This window comes from Diabrotica undecimpunctata, chromosome 1, assembly GCF_040954645.1.
Source record: "Diabrotica undecimpunctata isolate CICGRU chromosome 1, icDiaUnde3, whole genome shotgun sequence".
Lineage (NCBI taxonomy): Eukaryota > Metazoa > Arthropoda > Insecta > Coleoptera > Chrysomelidae > Diabrotica > Diabrotica undecimpunctata.
In genome coordinates, this window is record NC_092803.1 from 39,688,304 (window position 1) to 39,707,974 (window position 19,671).

General features: G+C 36.3%; 1 protein-coding gene across 1 annotated transcript in view; it reads right to left on the reverse strand.

Annotated features, from left to right (window-relative positions):
• Nucleotides 1–6,257: 6,257 nt before the first annotated feature.
• LOC140441126 (uncharacterized) overlaps nucleotides 6,258–19,671 on the reverse strand; it is a 39,444-nt gene continuing 26,030 nt past the window's right edge. The window contains exons 6-7 of the mRNA XM_072531622.1: nucleotides 15,707–15,895; nucleotides 6,258–7,893 (exon numbers count right to left, since the gene is read on the reverse strand). Coding sequence (XP_072387723.1) covers nucleotides 6,662–7,893; nucleotides 15,707–15,895 — 1,421 coding nt within the window. The 3' untranslated portion in view covers nucleotides 6,258–6,661. The remainder of the gene's footprint in view (nucleotides 7,894–15,706; nucleotides 15,896–19,671) is intronic.

Below are 19,671 nucleotides of genomic sequence, written 5' to 3' on the forward strand. Positions count from 1 at the left end.
TCACAATAACCTGCGGTGGGCATAATTGCTTTATTATACATTATTTTCATATAGTACAAAATATAAGTATGTATTTAAATTTTTGTGCTCCATAGCCATGTTAAAAAACATAATTTTATTTTATTCCTTATGTTTTAAAGATTGCATATGCGCAGTTGACAGATCGGGTCCCTGCAATTAATCTCTCCTGTTATTATCGCCGTTGCAATAGCGTATGATAGGTAAGGAGGACATTCACATTGGTCTTATGGATTTTTGGAAGGCCGTATATTATTGGAATTCGGGATGCTTTTTCTCTGGGTATAAGCGATTTTTTTATGTCTAGAGGTAGAGTAGACTTATTTGTCATAGATTTGGTCGTTTTTTCTAGATATGTGGTGGGATCGTTTGGGACGCGTTTGTATCCTGTGGAATTAAGACAGTAGCATTACCTTTGTCGGCCGAAAGGACGATAATGTCATGGTTGTTATAAAGTTCTTTGCGGGCACGTCTTTCTGAAAGTCTGATATTTGACGGTGGGGGTTTGGAAGTAAAGAGAATTCTAGCGACATCTTGTCTGGCAACTTCGACTTGGTAGGAAGGAAGATGAGAAATAGCTTCTTCAGTTTGACAAATAATTTTTTCAGTTTAGATGGAAAAAGAAGTGACAGAAAAATTGAAGTCTTTTGACAAAGCTTTGGTAGCTGAATCCTATATCTGAATATCTGAGAAATTGCGTATAACAGTAGAAGGTTGTTGATTCAAAATGAGCTGTGGATTTTGATGACAGATAAGTTGGTCCAGTTTGCGTTTCTGGGTGTTGTTAGAAATGTGTTGGGCTTTTTGGTGAGAAAGACGATCGAAAGTGTCCCATAATAATAGATGGATATTGAAAGAGTGTATGAGATTGTAGGTTTTGAAAAGACTGAATCTCTAGTTACTATTGTTCTTGCAAGCCGCTTTTACGTCTACAGCCAACTTCAACTAGTGAATTACTAAAATTTTGTTATTGGATGTTTGCGTTAACGGCCAGGCCTCGTCAGGTTTCGAAAGATTTTCTCAGGGACGGACATGTATCATTGAGTAGTGAGATGGGGAAAGTGCAAAAAAACCAATCTTCCCCTGTCCGAGGTAAGGAAAAGGACTGGGTTATAGGTGGGTGCGGTAAGCTAGCGGAATAGCTTCAAGGATGTCAGCGTATTCGCCCGGAAGTTTGTCAATGCAAGGCTGCATTAGAATGGACGGAATGTGAAGTTTTTTCTCTTATGGTCTTCGAGTCCTTACGTGACCTGGATAAGAGCAGGAACTTGGGCAGGGTGTCTTGGGTGATAGAGTGGGGGTTTTTGATGGTTCTGAGGGTAAAGTTCCTGTTGAGAGTTTTGGTTCTCCCGATGATTGCGCAACCTTTGCGGTGTTATGGATTTCACGGGATGAGAAGTCCAAGAGTTTTCTGCATACACTACGCAGAATCCTGCGCTCCGCAGTGATAATCTTTAGAAGGCAATATAAGTTAGACTTATACTACATAACGGGCCGAATGAAGGTTTTATAAGTGTGTACAGGAGTTTTTATGTGTGTGTTTTCCAATTTTCTCTGTAAGTGGTATGAGGAGCGGGCTCGATTTCTGACCCTATCTAAAGTTGCCTTTAGATCAGGTTCCCAGTTGAGTGTCTTAGTGTGAAGAACACCCAAATAGGAAGCTGTCGGGCTAATATCGAGCCTTTGTCCCATCAAATTCTGGGGGAATTAATCGTCGTCGCGCGCGACGACTCTTATAGTGGTTTTGGGGCTGCGGAACACAATGGTTTGTATTTTTGCAGTGTTAAGTGTAACTCTCCACTTATTACACCATTCTTCGACCGTTTAAAAGAGTTTGTGCTCTTCTAAAAGTTCTCTCAGGAAAATAACCAATCGCTGTTGTGAGGAGGGCCGTATCATCTGCGTAGAGAAACACACGAGTGCCTGGGATGTTTTGATTTGAAATGTTGCTGTTGTATATTATGTACAACAGGGACGCTAGCACTGTGCCTTGGAGAACTCCAGCACGTGGAGTGAAAGGCTTTGACAGTTGATCTCTTATTCTTACTCTGACAGTTCGATTCATTAGGTAACAATGTATAATTTTAATAAACTGGAGGGGTAGCCTGATGTCAATCAGCTTTCGAACAAGTCCGTCATGCCAGACTTGATCGAAGGCCTTTTGTACACCCAGAAAAGTGGCGATGGCGATAGAATTGTCGTTTATGGCTTGAGTGACTTTAGATGTGAAGTCTATTAATGCATTTTGAGTTTATTTACCAGAATGGAATATATATTGAAATTTTGGAATGATATTGTGGGCATCGAGAAAGTCGTTGAGTCTTTGAAAATCTTTGAGGATGAGCTCGAAGACTTTCCCTAGCGTATTTATTAAGGATATTGGTCTGTAGGATTGCACATCGGTACGGGGTTTACCCGGTTTGGGTATCATGATAGTGTTAGCTACCTTCCAAGGAAAGTGGCTAGTTTTGAGACATGCATTAATAGTTTTTGTTAGAAGTGGGGTTATACTCTCAGAAAGTTGTTTGAGGCACCGTCTACTGATGTTATCAGGTCCGGGGGAGTTATTTTTGCCAATTTGACAGTAACTCTCGGTTTCCCTGTCAGTTAGGGTGCCATGACCTGGAATTTGGTGCATGAGAGTAGTTCTTACTAGGAATTCGGTGTTGAGTTTGAACAAGTGATCAAAGTTTGGGTTGTCGGGGGGAGTAGAAATTATTATGTAGCCATTTTTTGAACGCTTCGGCTTTTAGCTCCGGGGAGCTGACTATTTGATTGTCGATCACCAGATGACAGGGTTGAGATAATTTTTGATTGGTTAAGACTTTGAGTTTGTTCCAGACTTTACCGACGTCTCTATAGGGTATTTTGGAGGTCTTATCTTCCCACCTGTAGGACAGTTATTTCCCTCTTAATTCTAGCAGAGATGCAGTTATATTCTGTTTTGATTATGGAGTTTCTGTTGATCTTGTAAAGACGTAGAAGCCGTTTTTTTTGTTGGATTTTGGCAATGATGTATTGTGGAAGGACCGGAGAGTGGAGTGTTGATTGCCTCACTGATATGGCTTTTATGTTTGATTGCACTGGTTGATACTTTCATTTGTATCGGGTTCGCCTAAATCTGGGAGATTGTTTGTGATATATGATTTGAATTGCATTACGTTAATCTCTTATTTGTCTTGGGGGACTTGGAGGTTTTGACATTATATCTGTATTTAATAGAATTGGGAGATGATCGGACATTACTGTGTCGCCAATCGTCGATCCTATGCATCACGCTACCAGCAACTAGGATGTGGTCCGGGATAGATGCCCCATTTGCGTTCAAAAACGTGTATTCTGTGTTTCAGATTCTTATGATTGGAAGGTCTAGATGTATAATCGTTAAATAGATCCCTTCCGGATTGTTAGAATGATCTCCGAATTGGGTGTGTCTACAGTTTAGGTCGCCCATGAGAATTGCTTTGTTTAGAGTAGCGAAATACTCTCGATATAAAACGAGCGGCTTGGATGCCTGTAGTAAGAGATTATCGTGAGGGCTTGATTGTTGGGGAAATGCAGATCAATTGCAAGGAAGTCCACGACGGGAGACTATATGTTTTGAGAAACTTGTGGGGTGAGTGTGGCAATCCATGTGTGATGAGGATATCCTGTAAAGGCGGGAGTGGAGCGACAGAGAGTGTCTGTGATCGCAAGAATTTGGATGTTGTGTTTTTGCAGGATATGTTCGATAAGGGGTCTCTTCTTGGAGAGCCCCTGGCAATTTACTGCCCCTAGGGTGAAATCCATACACGAGTATTTAGAAGGTTGGTTGGAAGGTCATATCGACCTTATTGTTTTGGCCAAACAAGACAATTGTATGGCCAAATATGTTTCTATGACGGAGCCAGTAACACTGGTAATCAGATTTCGTCTCTCCGGTAGTATGTTGAACAATACAATGGTATTGAGTTTTATGATGTTTTTAGGCCCATTGAAAGATCGTAATGGGGACTAGATCCCTCGATTGATAGTGGTTGGACTTGTGAAGAATTTGAGGGTTTTTCGTGCCTTTTAGGGCATCGATTAGAATATGCAGGGTGGTCTCCACTGCAATTAGTGCATTTGAGTTTAGGCAAGAGTTGTTGAGTTTGGGCAATCGCTTGATTTATGGTTTTGACCACAGTTTGGGCATATAAAAGATCATTGCTTGAATTCTTGGATATTGTGGTGATTTGTACAGCATTTGCTGCAATATTTGGGGGTAGTGATGATTGGGTTGGCGCCGTGTGGAAGTTCTATGTGATGGATGAGACCATCGATTTGTATGCCGTGATTCAGGACATGGTTGAATTTTTCGTTAGATGTGGTTAAGCATTTTACGAATTTGGATTCTTTGCAAGTTTTTAAAAATTTGACTCTCCATAACATTGCGACGGGGATGTCCTGATTGGTTAGGATTTGGGTTAACTCTTCATCAGAGTATTCATAGTCGACATTGACTATGCAGAAAAGGTGGGTTGGTTGGAATTTGCCGTGTGATTTCTATTAATCACTTTTATTTGTGTCTGACCGGTGGTTCTGTGGAGTTTAGATTAGATTTCTTCGGCGTTCAGAGAATGTAAAGTTCTAAGGTGGGCTACTCCGTGGGCAGAACCTTCACGGAATGAATTTTTTGGTAAAGAATAGGCATGGTAATTGGCAATTTTGAAGATTATTCAACTTGAGAGATCTTTTGGTATATCCTTGATAAGATATTCGAAGATTTTTGGGTTATTGATTAAGTTGGTGACGTTGGGATTAGTCCTTGTACGTTATGATGGCGGGACTGCTGCCGCTTTGGCGAAAAAGATAGATTGATTTTAGGCTGTAGATGTACGAGGTTGATTTTAGAAGTAGAAGGTTTAGATGTAGATGGGATTTGGGTGAGGATTTTTGATGTTGATGCGGTGGGTTGTGTTGGTGTTTTTTGAGATAGAAAGCTTGCGGTGTGAAGATGAAAGGGCCAGGAAGTCGATTTCTAAGAGTACCTACTCTACACGCTCTTTGAGCGAGTCACAGACCGGGTAGAGTGGGCGGACCTGGTTGACCCGGCCATATTCAGGGGACTGGAGTCTGTACATAGCAGACTACCAGAGATGCTGCAGCCTCACAGCACCAAGGGGCGGTATAAACCCCTCGAATTATTGGCTTGTTCCACTGGCGTGCTATATACATGTTTTGGATATTGTCTATAATTAACTGCAAAAGTGCGTATACCACGCTGCTATACCAGTCTTTTAGCGTCATCGCGAGTGTCTAAGCTGTTAGGCTGTTTTTCAATTTCGATGGCTTAAAGAATAATTCTCAATTTTAAGGAGGAGATGGGAGCGATGGTTTTTGCTTTTTCGAAATCTATTTTGTGGCATGTATGAATATGATGTTGGGCTAGGGCTGAAGTAGTGTTTGAATCTTTTGCAGATATAGAATGTACGTAAATACGGTTAAGGACTCGTCGGTCCTATGCATGTAAGTGGGTAACACCATGGTCTTCATTGGGAATTTGGTCTTTTACGGATCTAACGAGATTGTACAACTTGAACTGAGTAGTGAAGATAATTTTGATGTTCAGAGGATTAACAGTTCACTGCTTCTGTCATATTATTCAAATTTGCTTAAACTCTTGTAAACAAGTTGTTTACAAATGTTATTAGAACTTTTCAAATTGAAGTTATACAAACTTCAAACGAGTATAACTAAGTAATTTAACAAATTTTATTTGATATTCTATAAATTAAGCACTAAAGTGAGACTTTGTAAAGCGTATTTGCATGCGTAGAAGCCAAGTTACGACCAAAAAGTTTTGAAAAATACTTATTCTGCAATCATTTTGAACTAATTTTACAATATCTCGAGTTCTCACTATTGGATTAAAGTCTAGTAAACGCCACTTTTCATCTTTTTGTCAATGAACAATTTTTATTTTAAATTTTTTATGTCTTTTAGTTTACAAGCTTGATCCGTATAAACAACTAAATTGTTTATAATAATTGTTTACCATTTGGATCGAAATCCACCCTCAAAATTCGTAATCAGCAGCCAAAAATAGATTAAAAAAACTTGGGTGGACTCATTAGATTGGAAAGGCTACGGTGACCTAGCTGGGCCACCTAGACTAGTAGTTATTGACTCGACAATTAGACTTGAATTAGTAGAAATAAATCGTTTTAAAAATTCAATTTTCGATGATATTGGGAAGATTAAAAAACAATGTCGTGTTTTCATAGTTTATTTTATACTTAATATATCCCCTTGTACGCGTTCTGAATCAACTGCTTAAACGAATTTTAATTATGTAAATTTTATAAAAATTTTATTCTTAAATTCTTTTTCTAACTTCCTGCTTCACTGAATAATTGGTTAAAAAAATTTACACTTAAAACTTTTCTCCAGTATGTGACCTAACGTGATGTTTAAAAGCACTCTGTTAAGTAAACTGCTTAAAATAAATTGCACATATCTGCCTTGCCTCCAGTGTGCATTCCCAAATGCCTTGTCAAACTTCCTTTTCGATTAAATTGTGCAAAACAAATTTCGCACTGTAAGGCTTTTCTCCAGTGTGTATTCTTAAGTGGTTTTTCAAACTGCCTGCTTCACTAAATTGCTTAAAACAAATTATACACTTCTAAGTATGTATTCTTAAATGTCTTTTCAATTGTCCACCTTGAATAAATTGTTTAGAACAAATTTCACACTTGTAAGGCTTTTCGCCAGTGTGTATTCTTAAGTGGTTTCTCAAACTGAATGCTACTCTAAATTGCTTAAAACAAATTTCACACTTGTGAGGCTTTTCTCCAGTGTGTATTGTTAAGTGCTTTTTCAAACTGCCTGCTTCAATAAATTGCTTAAAACAAATTTCACACTTGTAAGCCTTTTCGCCAGTGTGTATTCTTAAGTGGTTTCTCAAACTGAATGCTACTCTAAATTGCTTAAAACAAATTTCGCACTTGTAAGGCTTTTCTCCAGTATGTATTCTTAAATGACTTTTCAAATGTGCACCTTGAATAAATTGTTTAGAACAAATTTCACACTTGTAAGCCTTTTCGCCAGTGTGCATTCTTACGTGTTTTTTCAAACTCCCTGATTCACTAAATTGCTTAAAACAAATTTCACACTTGTGAGGCTTTTCTCCAGTGTGTATTCTTAAGTGGTTTTTCAAACTGCCTGCTGCACTAAATTGCATAAAACAAATTTCACACTTGTAAGCCTTTTCGCCAGTGTGTATTCTTAAGTGGTTTCTCAAACTGAATGCTACTCTAAATTGCTTAAAACAAATTTCACACTTGTGAGGCTTTTCTCCAGTGTGTATTGTTAAGTGCTTTTTCAAACTCCCTGATTCACTAAATTGCTTAAAACAAATTTCACACTTGTGAGGCTTTTCTCCAGTGTGTATTCTTAAGTGGTTTTTCAAACTGCCTGCTGCACTAAATTGCATAAAACAAATTTCACACTTGTAAGGCTTTTCGCCAGTATGTATTCTTAAATGTTTCTTCAAATGTACATCTTGAATAAATTGTTTAGAACAAATGTCACACTTGTAAGCCTTTTCGCCAGTGTGCATTCTTAAGTGTTTTGTCAAACTGCCTGCTACTTTAAATTTCTTAAAACAAATTTCACACTTGTGAGGCTTTTCCCCAGTGTGCGTTCTCACATGGATTTTTAAATATTTTAATATATCAAATTCCTTCAAACATGTTTCACACTTGTGCGAAGTTTCTCTCGTGTGCGTTACCAAAGATCTTTCGGATTTCGTGTTAATCTCGTTCTGACGTAAACCTAAAATAAAAATCAAACTATAAAACCTTGCATGCAGAAACGGCAGATCATAAACAAAATGTAACAAAGTAAAAAACCAAACTAAGATAAAAACTCAGGCGATGATGATAATTATAGTCCAACGATTTATTGTAGAGGGTGATTCATTGGTAAGATCTAAATTTAAAAGTGTTTACTGTTGGGAAATTCCACAATCTCTGCATAATCATTATTTCATTATTTTTTTAAATACGACGATTGGAGCTTTTGCTTGAATTAATTTGTTAAATCCACACATATCATTGAAAATTTGTTCATTTCATCTAAAAACTGTCATCGACAAGGAAATATGTGCTACGGCGATGACACGTGAAGATTCGTATTACCATCGAATTCATATTTGTCATCATTTTACATTTTGATGATGGTTGAAAATTAAATGATCTGGTATTGTTAATATCTTAGTGAGAATTACATAACCAATAGATGGCCAATCAGCAAAAATGTTAAATTTGTGTTCGATTGCTTTGTCTGGATAGTTTTTGTACTCATTTTGTTAATTTTTTTTTATTGTGAAGAAAGACAAAACATTAGGTCAAAGCTAGACGATTCTTAGTATATTTCACCAGTGTTTCGTTAAACAAAAATGGATATGATAAATGGTACGAGTATACCACATAAATGTCATAGACCTGTCTCACAAGAGGTGGAAGGTATATGATGGACTAAAAACACTACTTTTCTTTTTACACAGCAGTATCAGGACAACATTCGAACGTATTGTGCGCGAGAAAAAACTACTACCAAAAATGGTTCTAAACCTTCATACACAAATCAGTGAGGACGAAATATATTAAGGTGGTATGTCACAATGTTTAAATTTATATACTTTTTAGGTACAATTATCGTCACTATTTCAAAACAAATGTTCAACTTATGATTATGTACGTGAACTGTAAACTTTCTACAGTAGACTAGCAGCGATTATCCGAGATAATTGGGACCGTGACTACGTCGGGAGGAGGAGGTTGTCAATCCTCTACCGGACGCGTCCCCAGGTGGCGGATAGGGGAATGCCTCCCAGATATGGGTGGTATCGGGGAAATGAAATACCCGACGCGGACCAAAACTGACAACAGTAGCGTCTGACCCAGAGTGGGCGGCTGCAAACAGCGTCTGACCCAGAGTGGGCGGCTGAACAATAGGTCCTCCAAAAGGGGGTTGTGGCGTTAGGCGTTAGCAACCTAGCACACTTAAAAAAATCCAAGGGCTAACGAACAATTGGCAGAAATGAAAAATTTTAAAATTAATCCCCGGGTGGCAATCCACACCTCCGAGGGAGTCCCATCGGATACGGGGGGGGGGGGGGGGGCACTTCTGCTTTGAGTTCAACAAACCCGGCTTCGAAACTCAACCGAAGACAAAGACAGAGAAAACTAAGAATCGGCACATGGAATGTGCAGGGCTGGAGAACAAAAGCCAGTGAAGTAACATCAGAATTCGAAAAGATGAATCTCGATATCCTCGTCACAACGGAAACAAAAAAGAAAGGAAACGGCACGGAAAGAATAGGGGAACTAATCCATTGTTGGAGCGGAGTAGAAAAGAAAGACCGCGCAAAAGCTGGAGTTGGAATTCTACTAAAGAAGAAATGGGAAAAATCTATAGACGATTGGGAACCCATAAACGAGAGAATTGCCAAACTGAAAATCAAGATGTATGGCAGAGAAATTATAATACTAGCAACATACGGTCCAACGGAAGACAGTCCAGCCAATGAGAAAGAACGATTTATCGAACAACTTCAAGAACAAATGGATAAGAGAAAACCTAAACAAGAAATAATAATAGTGGGGGATCTAAATGGAAGAGTCGGAAGAAAAGACAATGACAGAACAGTTGGTCCATTTGGAGAAGACACAATTAACGACAACGGAGAAAGATTGGTAGAACTATGTGAAGTAAATGATTTGAAAATTATGAACGGATTTTACAAACACAAAAATATACATAAATACACATGCACTCAAGAGACAAGAAAACTTAGATCCATTATTGACTACATTATCATGAACCACAAAAGCTCCATCAAAGTGAAAGACATCAGAGTGAAAAGAGGGGCAGAGTGTGGAACAGATCACAAACTTGTGGTGGCATAGATGGAATTCCCCTATATCTGGACAAAACAAAAACATACATCGATTGTTACAACGGGAACGACAATAAACGAAAAGAGGCTCAAATTACATCTATTGCAGGAAGAATCAATAAAAGATTTATACAAAAGAAGACTAGACCAAAAACTAGAAGAATTCAGATATGACACGTTAGATGAAATGCATGAACACATAAAAACCTGCCTGATTTCAGCGGCCTTAGAAGCTCTTGGAGAAGACGACCAAAGGAACACCCATCAGAATATCAAATTAAGGGAAGACACATTGAAATGCATAAAAGAAAAGAAAAAACTACACATAAAATACCTAAACACCAAAAAACAGCAAGACTTAGACCTATATAGAGCGAAAAACAGAGAGGTAAAGAAAAGAGTAACAAATGAAAAGAACGAACGATGGGAACAAGCATGCACAGAGATAGAACGACATATCGGAGGAACGAGAAATTCAGAATCATGGCGAATATTAAAAGCACTTCAACGAAATAAGACAGAGAAAACCCAGATCGGCAAAATTAGTGAAAACGAGTGGCAAGAATACTACGTAGAACTACTTACAGAAAACCGTCCCCAATTTCAGGAAGAGAATATAGAACATGCAGGAAATGGGGCATACGACCAGATAGAAATAAGCCTGGCAGAAGTTAAGAGAGCAATCAAGACATTGAAGAACAAAAAAGCCAAAGGACCCGGAGGAATACCAAACGAACTAATTAAAAACGGAACGGAAAAGTTATTCCGCATGCTACATAGAATGTTCGAAAGAGGACTAAATGGAGAAGAAATACCTGCGGAATGGACACAAGCATACATCACATCCATACATAAGAAAGGAAACAGGAAAAAATGTGAAAACTACAGAGGAATTAGTATAATATCGTCGGTAGGTAGACTTTACGGGAAAATTATTAAAGAAAAACTAGAAACTGAAATAATAGGAAAAATTAGAGAAGACCAAGCAGGGTTCACAGTAGGAAAATCATGCCTAGATCATACGTACACATTAGAACAACTGATAGAGAAGAAAATGGCAAAAGGTAGACCGGTCCATCTGGCCTTTGTTGATCTAAAGAAAGCATATGACTCAATACCTAGAGTCAAATTATGGGAAGCAATGAATGATCTCGGAATCCGACAAACACTAATAAAAGCAGTTAAAGCACTATACAAAGAAAACAAAGTAGCTATTAAATGTGGAAATAAAGCCTACAATCCATTTAAGACGACAAAAGGACTTCTACAAGGCTGTGCTACGTCCCCTACTCTGTTTAAAATATTCTTGGAAAAGACACTCAAACCATGGAGGAGAAAGTGCGAAGGAATGGGCATACCAGTAAGAGACGAATACCTATACACCTTAAGTTTTGCCGACGATCAAGTAGTCATCGCACAAGATGAAGAAGATCTCAGCTTTATGCTCAGAAAACTAGAAGAAGAATATAAAAACAACGGAATGGAAATAAACTTAGAGAAAACCGAATACCTAACAACAGAAAACAAGGATATGAGAAACCTAGAGATAGACGAGGGAAGACAAATAAATGGAACAGATAAATTCAAGTATTTAGGAACCATAATATCGAACCAGGGAACAACAGAAGAAGATATAAACAACAGACTGAGACAAACAAGAAACTGTATAAGACAACTAAACTCAGTGTTGTGGGATAAGAACATTACGATAAAGACAAAAAAGAGAATATATAACACCCTGACAAGAAGTATCCTGACATATGGGTCCGAAAACTGGACAATAAACAAGAGAAATAGAGGTAGAATAAGAGCAGTAGAAATGGAGTTCCTGAGGAGAAGCTGTAGACTTACAAAAAGAGACAGAATTGAAAACGCAGAGATTAAGCGGAGAATGGGAGTGCAATCAGACATAATCGACTATATAGAGGAGAAGAGACTATCCTGGTACGGCCACGTCAGAAGAGCGGACAGAGGACGCTGGATAAACAAAATCACAGAATGGAGCCCGATTGGAAGAAGAAAGAGAGGAAGACCCCGAAGGTCATTCAGAGATGAAATCGACGAGGCTATGGAGAAAAGAACCCTGCGAGATGGAGACTGGAATGACAGGGAAAATTGGAGAAAACGGTTGAGTGAAGGAAGACAGTGAAAACTGTGGAAATCCTTAGTAGTAGTAGTACTACGTCGGATGCGGAAAAAACTCGGTTGAGACCGAAATTGGTTGTACTGGTAAAAAAATACGTAAATAACGATAGCTGTGGTCATTTTAATAACTAAAAACTAATGCAGCACTGTATATAAAACAAAAAAACATTTACCTTATCAACATTACTGATTAAAAAAGTCCTTGATTGATTTTGGGGTAAGATTCATTCCTCTTTTTGAGGTGGCGATGTTGCGCCAATATTGAAAATGAAGGACGTCTACTGGCGTCTATTATTCTTGATGCTCGATGTATACGAGAGCTACTTCAAGCATTGGAACGAGAAATCTTTTGAGTTATCTCATCTCTACCTTCTTCTTTATGGTTGATGTTTAGAACTATATTTTTGTTTTAGAACTATGTTTGTTTTCTATCTGAAATCATTTTTTCTATGATTTTTAAATAGCGGACACTTTTACGTCGTCCTATGCAGATGCAATCACAAGTCAGCTCTTCATCCAACCTGTTTAGCAGTACCCGAAGAAGCTTCCGCCGATAATTCCACTTCATTTATAGCACAAAAGTTTTCTCCTCCATCCTATAAACTTCTTGTGGAATTCAATAGCTTTTGCTTGGACTATTGGTCCACTTATCGGGCTGCCCAATCCTCTCATTTGTGAAAACAAGTGGGAGGATTGTTGTGAAGAACAACGATAAAAACACAAGAACAACGCCTGAGAAGCTTGTTCATGATCTCCTTTCTTTATTTTCTTTTGTACCAATCCACTCCCACCTCTCACACTTCGGTTGACTCACTGTTCGATTTCATTCCGTTTACGCTTCCAATCTCCCACAGTTACTTCTCCAACACCTAAATCTGAAGCAACCTTTTAATTGCATTCACTTTTGTTTCCAAAAATACAGCTGTTCTCTTCCGTTTTCCACTCATATTGCATAGTAAGAACAACAACTTTTTCATATTCACAAATATCAACTTATGAAACCGAAACTAATAAACTTAAATCAATACAATTTAAAAGAAAATGAAAACCAATTTCGCGACAGCAAACAAAACGGTAGCTCAACTCACACTGATTAACATAGGGACAATAATTGTAGACAAAACGTACAGAAATTTCTGGAAATAAGGCGGTGACCAATTTCTGAGAATTCCAGCTCAACTTAATAGTACATAACTGTTCGCAGTTGTTGTGACTCACCAGCTACGACTTTTGTCTCGGTTAACCCAAGGGCTCGGATAACCTAGACTTGAATAATCGCGAGTCTTCTGTATTTTAATGATATCTAGTTAAAATTTCAAAAAAAGCAATCAATTTTTCATAACTGTACTTAAATGAATCCATGTCATAACCTACTGGGTAACCTGCGTAAAACTTGCTATTGTGTAATAATATTTGAACTTTTTTTCGAAATTTTTAAATTAACCGTACCTAAAGATAAAATTACAATTAAAATCTGCAAACTAGGGATTTTGTTAATATTACCGTTGTCAATTTGGTAATGATAAATTAGTTCGGCTGTGAGTTAATAGTTGTCACCTAATAAGTTCACGTGCCATTTAGTAGAAGGCAGCAGTGATGTATTAAATGGTGACAGATGCGCGTTTGCCGAATTTAAGAAAAATCTGCAAAACATTGAAAACTAGTTTTCTGGTTATGTCAATTTGTCTATGGGTTTTGCAGTAACCATGGAAATACGAATCACGTGGTATTATTTAACAAAGCGGCATCTCCAGTTAATATTTTGGCCTAGATTGACTTTCGATCATGATTGCATAAAGTCACAGTGTCTTAAAAAAATACAAATACCATTTTTATCATTTGCAGCGTGACGTTATATAATTGTGGTTGAAAGTCAAACAAGGCCCAAAATGTCTCGAGATGTTTACTGGGGGGATTATACTGGTTTTGACAAAATACATAGATTACATAAGCTCTAGCATGTCACGTGGGGCTTATATAAAAACAATTAAGTTTAATTTACTTTTTAGCAAATTTAATTTTTATAGACAAAACAATATTATGTAATCATCGATTAATTTTTGTCAGTGTATTTAAAAAGTTGTGTAAGTGAAAAAAATTGTTGAGATGTAATTGAGTAATAATTAGAAATGATATGAAAATGTGAAAGTTTCTGAGGACAAAACTTCCCCTGTTGACAATTGATATGAAAAACATTGTTATTGTAGTGACGCCGTTTTATAACTGACTTTTAGATTTCTTAGAAATACTGTTCTTATAAATAAATAGTAACTCAATCTTTTTTCACTTGAGAATTAGCATAATCCCTTTTTTATCATTATTAAAGGCCGATTCTCATTAGACGTGCAAGGCACCGGCAAGGCACATGCTCGGCACGGGCAAGGTTTTCGGAGTCAATTCCCACTGCGAAAGGCTTGCCGTGGGATAGTTGATAGTTGTTTTGTGTAGTGAACAATGTTCAAAACTTCCACGTTAATAAAAATTGCTCTAATATTAGACGAAGAAGAAACAGAAAATGGAAACAAATATTGCAGAAACAGAAAAGGACGTTTTTGGGTGCATAAAATGCTAAAGAAACGCAATGAAGAAGTAGAATTCGCAACGTTACACTCAGAACTTTTAGACGATCAGACAAATTTTTTTAAATATTACCGAATGACTATGTATGAATTTAACAACTTATTGACGCATATTGAGGAACATCTTCAAAAACAAAATACTTCTTTCCGGGAATCCATTTCACCGATGCAAAAACTTGCAGTCTGCTTAAGGTATGTACTGAAACTATTTACGTGTCGTTATTTTGTCTCCAACCTATTAAATTTTAATTTTGAATTGAAAGGGTATATTTATAATGATGAATTATTTTATTTGGGTTTATTATAGTTTTTAATCAGTTCTACAGATTTTTATAAATATACAGATTTTGATAAGTAACATATCAAGAATTCTCAAGGTACCTACCATTTAAAAAACTAAAAAATATACTACATTCTAACTTACTACGTAGTAACAAAAGAACTATAATCAGTAACATAATATGTCTCATCATTCAGTATCCGTCGGTGAAAAATTTTCATAATATGATGAGGCTGCTGATGATGGAGGCATAGAGTAACTTGAAGATGGACCAGATGGCACCGATCTTGCTGAAGCAGTCGCATATGGATATGGTGAAGATGGTAGCTGATCTTGGTGGTGTGGAAGTTGTTGACTACCTTGGTATGGTGTATTAGGTGGTTTATTGTGGGAATAATAAGTTATGGGAAATTGTTGAAGAAACTGTTGGCCAATATATTTACCTTCAATATCAGAGACAATGGTAAAGATTTTGTTTTTCACAAGATACTTATCAGCAGGTGAAAATTTTTTTATGATATTTTTAATGCTTTTAAAAAAATAATCAAGTTCGTCTTTTTGTTCACTTTGTTTTTCTTTGCTCTTCTAGTAAATATTTCATAAGAGTACCACTAGCAGTTTGTAGAGTAGAATTATCTTTGTCTTTTTGTTTGGGTAATTTTCTTTTTTTAGGTGTATCGTCTGCGTAGCAGACGGAGGACTGTCAGGAACATTAGGATTTTCAGGGTTTGATTCATCCTCGTCATCCATTACAACGCTTACAAGTTTCACTTGCAATCGAAGTCAATCGTTGCTTATCTTTCATGTGAGGCCTTAGAAATTCTAATTGGTCCTCATATTTCCATTTTGACGTTCTATCTGCTGCTTGGCCTGTGCTAGTTTTTTTGGAGTTCTTGATCTTCCTATATTGACCCCGAATGGATTCCCAGCGATGTTTGCATTGTTTTGCACCTAAAAAAAATTTTTGTCAACAGTGTTATAAATGAATAAAATAAAAATACATTTTTCAGAAAATTCGCTTCTACAAACATTTGTTGTTAATCCTTAAAAAAAACCGACTTAATATCAAGTTAAATGATTATTTTTACTTACAGGGTTTTAGCTACAGGAGATTCTTTTCAGACAATAGCATTCAGTTATCGCTCAGGACATTCTACTGTGCATGTCATAGTTCACGAAGTATGTAGTGCAGTAGTATCTAAGTTACTACCAATTTACATTCCTCATAGGGAAGACTGGGAAAATATTGGTAGAAGGTTTTGGACTACTTGGAATTTTCCTAGTTGTTTAGGTGCTGTAGATGGGAAGCACATTGAAATTGTAGCACCCAGGAATAGTGGTCCCAATTATTTTATTTATAAAAAAACCTTTTCCGTTGTTTTACTTGCATTGGTAGATGCAAATTATAAATTTATAACGGTGAACATAGGATCTTTTGGGAAAAACAGTGATGGGGGCATTTTTGCGAATTCTAGACTAGGAAGACAACTAGAAAATGGTTCCTTGGATATTTCTACAGATACAAATTTACCAGAATCAGATATTGTAGCACCCTACGTTATTTTGGGAGATTCAGCTTTTCCTCTTAAAACCCATCTTTTGAAACCATTTTCTCAGGTTCAAATATTGCATAATGTTGAAAAAAGGATATTTAATTATCGACATTGTCGTGCAAGACGTGTAGTAGAAAATGGTTTTGGCATTTTAGCACAACGCTTCCGTATATATTTACGAAAACTCAATTCACAACCTGGTTACGTGGAAAAAATTATTTTGACCACATGCATTCTACACAATTACCTGCAAAGCAGTAACGTACAAGAAGAAAGGCTTTCTGTGGAACACAATGAACACATATTGAGAAATCTACCTGCACAAGGGGGTAATGCACAGCAAGAAGCATTCAATACTAGAGATATATTTACCCATTTCTTTAATTCGGAATCCGGATCAGTGCCTTGACAATATGAAAAAATATAAATTACAAGTGTATTTTTTACAAATTCTGCTTGTTTAATGTATGTAGCTATAGATCAACACATTTATTTTTAATAATAAATATACTTACCTTGTTGCAATTTCTCACCAATTTCTTTCCACAGCCTTGTTTTGTACTGGCTATCAGAATATCGTTTGTGAGAGAAATCATAAAGAGCCTCTAATTCTCGAACACAGTCAATGAGCATTTCATCTTGCTCCGATGAAAAGGCAAGTCTCTGTTGACGCTTCATTCTCTATCGTCACTATGAAACTGATTTCAAACAACCACGATTTCCGATTGCTTGCCGGTAAGGTATTCAGACTTGTCGTGACATGCTAGGCAAATATTGTCTCGAAAGTACGTGGCATGCAAAGCCCATCGGCTACCGGTGCCTGGTACGCATAGTGTGAATTAAATCCCGTGAAGAAGCCGAGCACTTGCCTTGCATGATAGTGAGAATCGGTCTTTACTTGTATTTGAAACAATTGCAAATTTCTTTATCAGTTTTAAATAGAGACCGACCGATTAATCGGCTTCGGCCAAAACAAAGCCGAAGGTGGAATGATAAAATGCTTTGTCAGTATACTATACTATAGAAATAAAATAATCTCTGAACAATATGCTTCGGTGAGTCTTTGATAATTTGAATAATATTTACACCCTATTCTATACCCTTAACTATACTATAAATTCAATAGGATTGTCAGGTTATCGCTGAGAAATGATAGATCCTCGAGGGGTCCGAGATGAGAGACGCGTGTAGTTCAATGGTGGCGTGTATATTTTTAAAATAAGGAAAATAATAGGAAACTTGCACATAAAAATATTTTTGCGTCAACGGTAAAACAACGGTAAAATTGTTAATTTATATGTTAAATATATTTTGTTAAAATGTTATGTAAAAATATTATATTCAAAATATTACGTCTTAACAATTAATTGTGTAATCCAGATGTACATGTTTATTTTACAACATCTCAAATGCTAAATTATACTTACTTACTTAAGCCGTCCTTTTGTACCTTACGGTGTCGAGGTGCTAAATTATATTATATTTTAAATCCAAAACTTTCTCCCTTATAATAATGAAATGTCACGAATATACTTCTGGTTCGTAATAATTTGTAAAAAACAAAACCTATCATTTATAAATATCTTAAATTCATAACAAACAAGAAAGAAAATAACTTAAAAATATAAACGAAACTTTTAGTAGTAAACGTAAGAATAACTAATAACTATTGTATCGCCTTGCATTTCCCCAATAGAATATTTTCCACTGCTTTTTATAAAATGTTCCACCGTTAAGACATCAAACTGTAGATGAATTGTCAGATTAACCTTTTGAAAAACCCTCGTTAGTCATAATATGCGTTTTAAACTAAACACGACGTAGCATTCAAATTGAGCAATTTCCAAGAACACAAATATAATACCTGGAAATTTCCAATTAAATACGATTAAAATGGAAATAATAGAATTCCCGAAACAACCTTGTTTTTTCTTTTGAACTTTTATTTACAATCAATTTCTACGTGAGAGTTTTAAGTAAATGTGAATGAATATGTAAATAGGTAATAGTTTCGAAATAACTTAGTCGCTTTGTGATCGACTTTGAGATCGGTAGAATGTACAATATTTTTTTTAAATAAAATTCATATTTACAAATAAATACACTTCTACAACGTGACGGCGAAGTGGGATTCAGAACGGCTATTTAAGGCGTGTGAATAGCGGAATTAGACAGACCTGTAGCTAGCGCTCTAGGCTCCCTGACTCGCCGGTGTAGTGAACCTGCGAACCATCCCGAACAGAGAGATTTCCGTATTGAGGATCATACTCTGTCCTTAACCAAGCGGAACCCATCGGAACTGTGTATTGAACATTACCGTGGATCTGCACAGAGCCAAGCCGGACAGAGAGATTTCCGTATTGAGGATCGTACTCTGTCCTTAGCCAAGCGGAATCTATCGGTATTGTGTATTGAACATTACCGTGGGTCTGCTATTTCATTTCTTTATTAGTAATAATTAGTTTCTTTTCTTTTATAGACGTTCGCCGGGGAATTCATTCATCGCGGGACCCAGACGGGAACGTAGAATTCATTTTATTTTTGTTTTATAAGTATACAACGTAGAATTCCTTTTTTATTTATTGTATATATACTAAATAGATTTATTTTTATTTCAAACCTGTGTTTTACTGAGTCTGTCGCCCCGAAAGAGCTACCCATCACAATATATATATATATATATATATATATATATATATATATATATATATATATATATATATATATATACATATATATATATATATATATATATATATATATATATATATATATATATAAAATATAAACTATAATTTCAATCAAGCCTAACCAATCTTGAGCTTCGGAGCGACTAATTAAATATCGATATCTTGGCCACAAAAAACTACGAACATTGTTACAAGCTCAAAATGTTTCTTTTGAGTTTGTCTATCATAACTGTTAATTCAAGTATAAATGTTTATTATCCAAATTTGCTTAAAACTCTTGTAAACAAATTGTTTACAAATGTTATTAGAACTTTTCAAATTGAAGTTATACAAACTTCAAACGAGTATAACTTTTATCCAAATAAATCTAAAGTAATTTAACAAATTTTATTTGAAATTCTATAAATTAAGTACTAAAGTGAGATTTTGTAAAGCGTATTTGCATGCGTAGAAGCCAAGTTACGACCAAAAAGTTTTGAAAAAT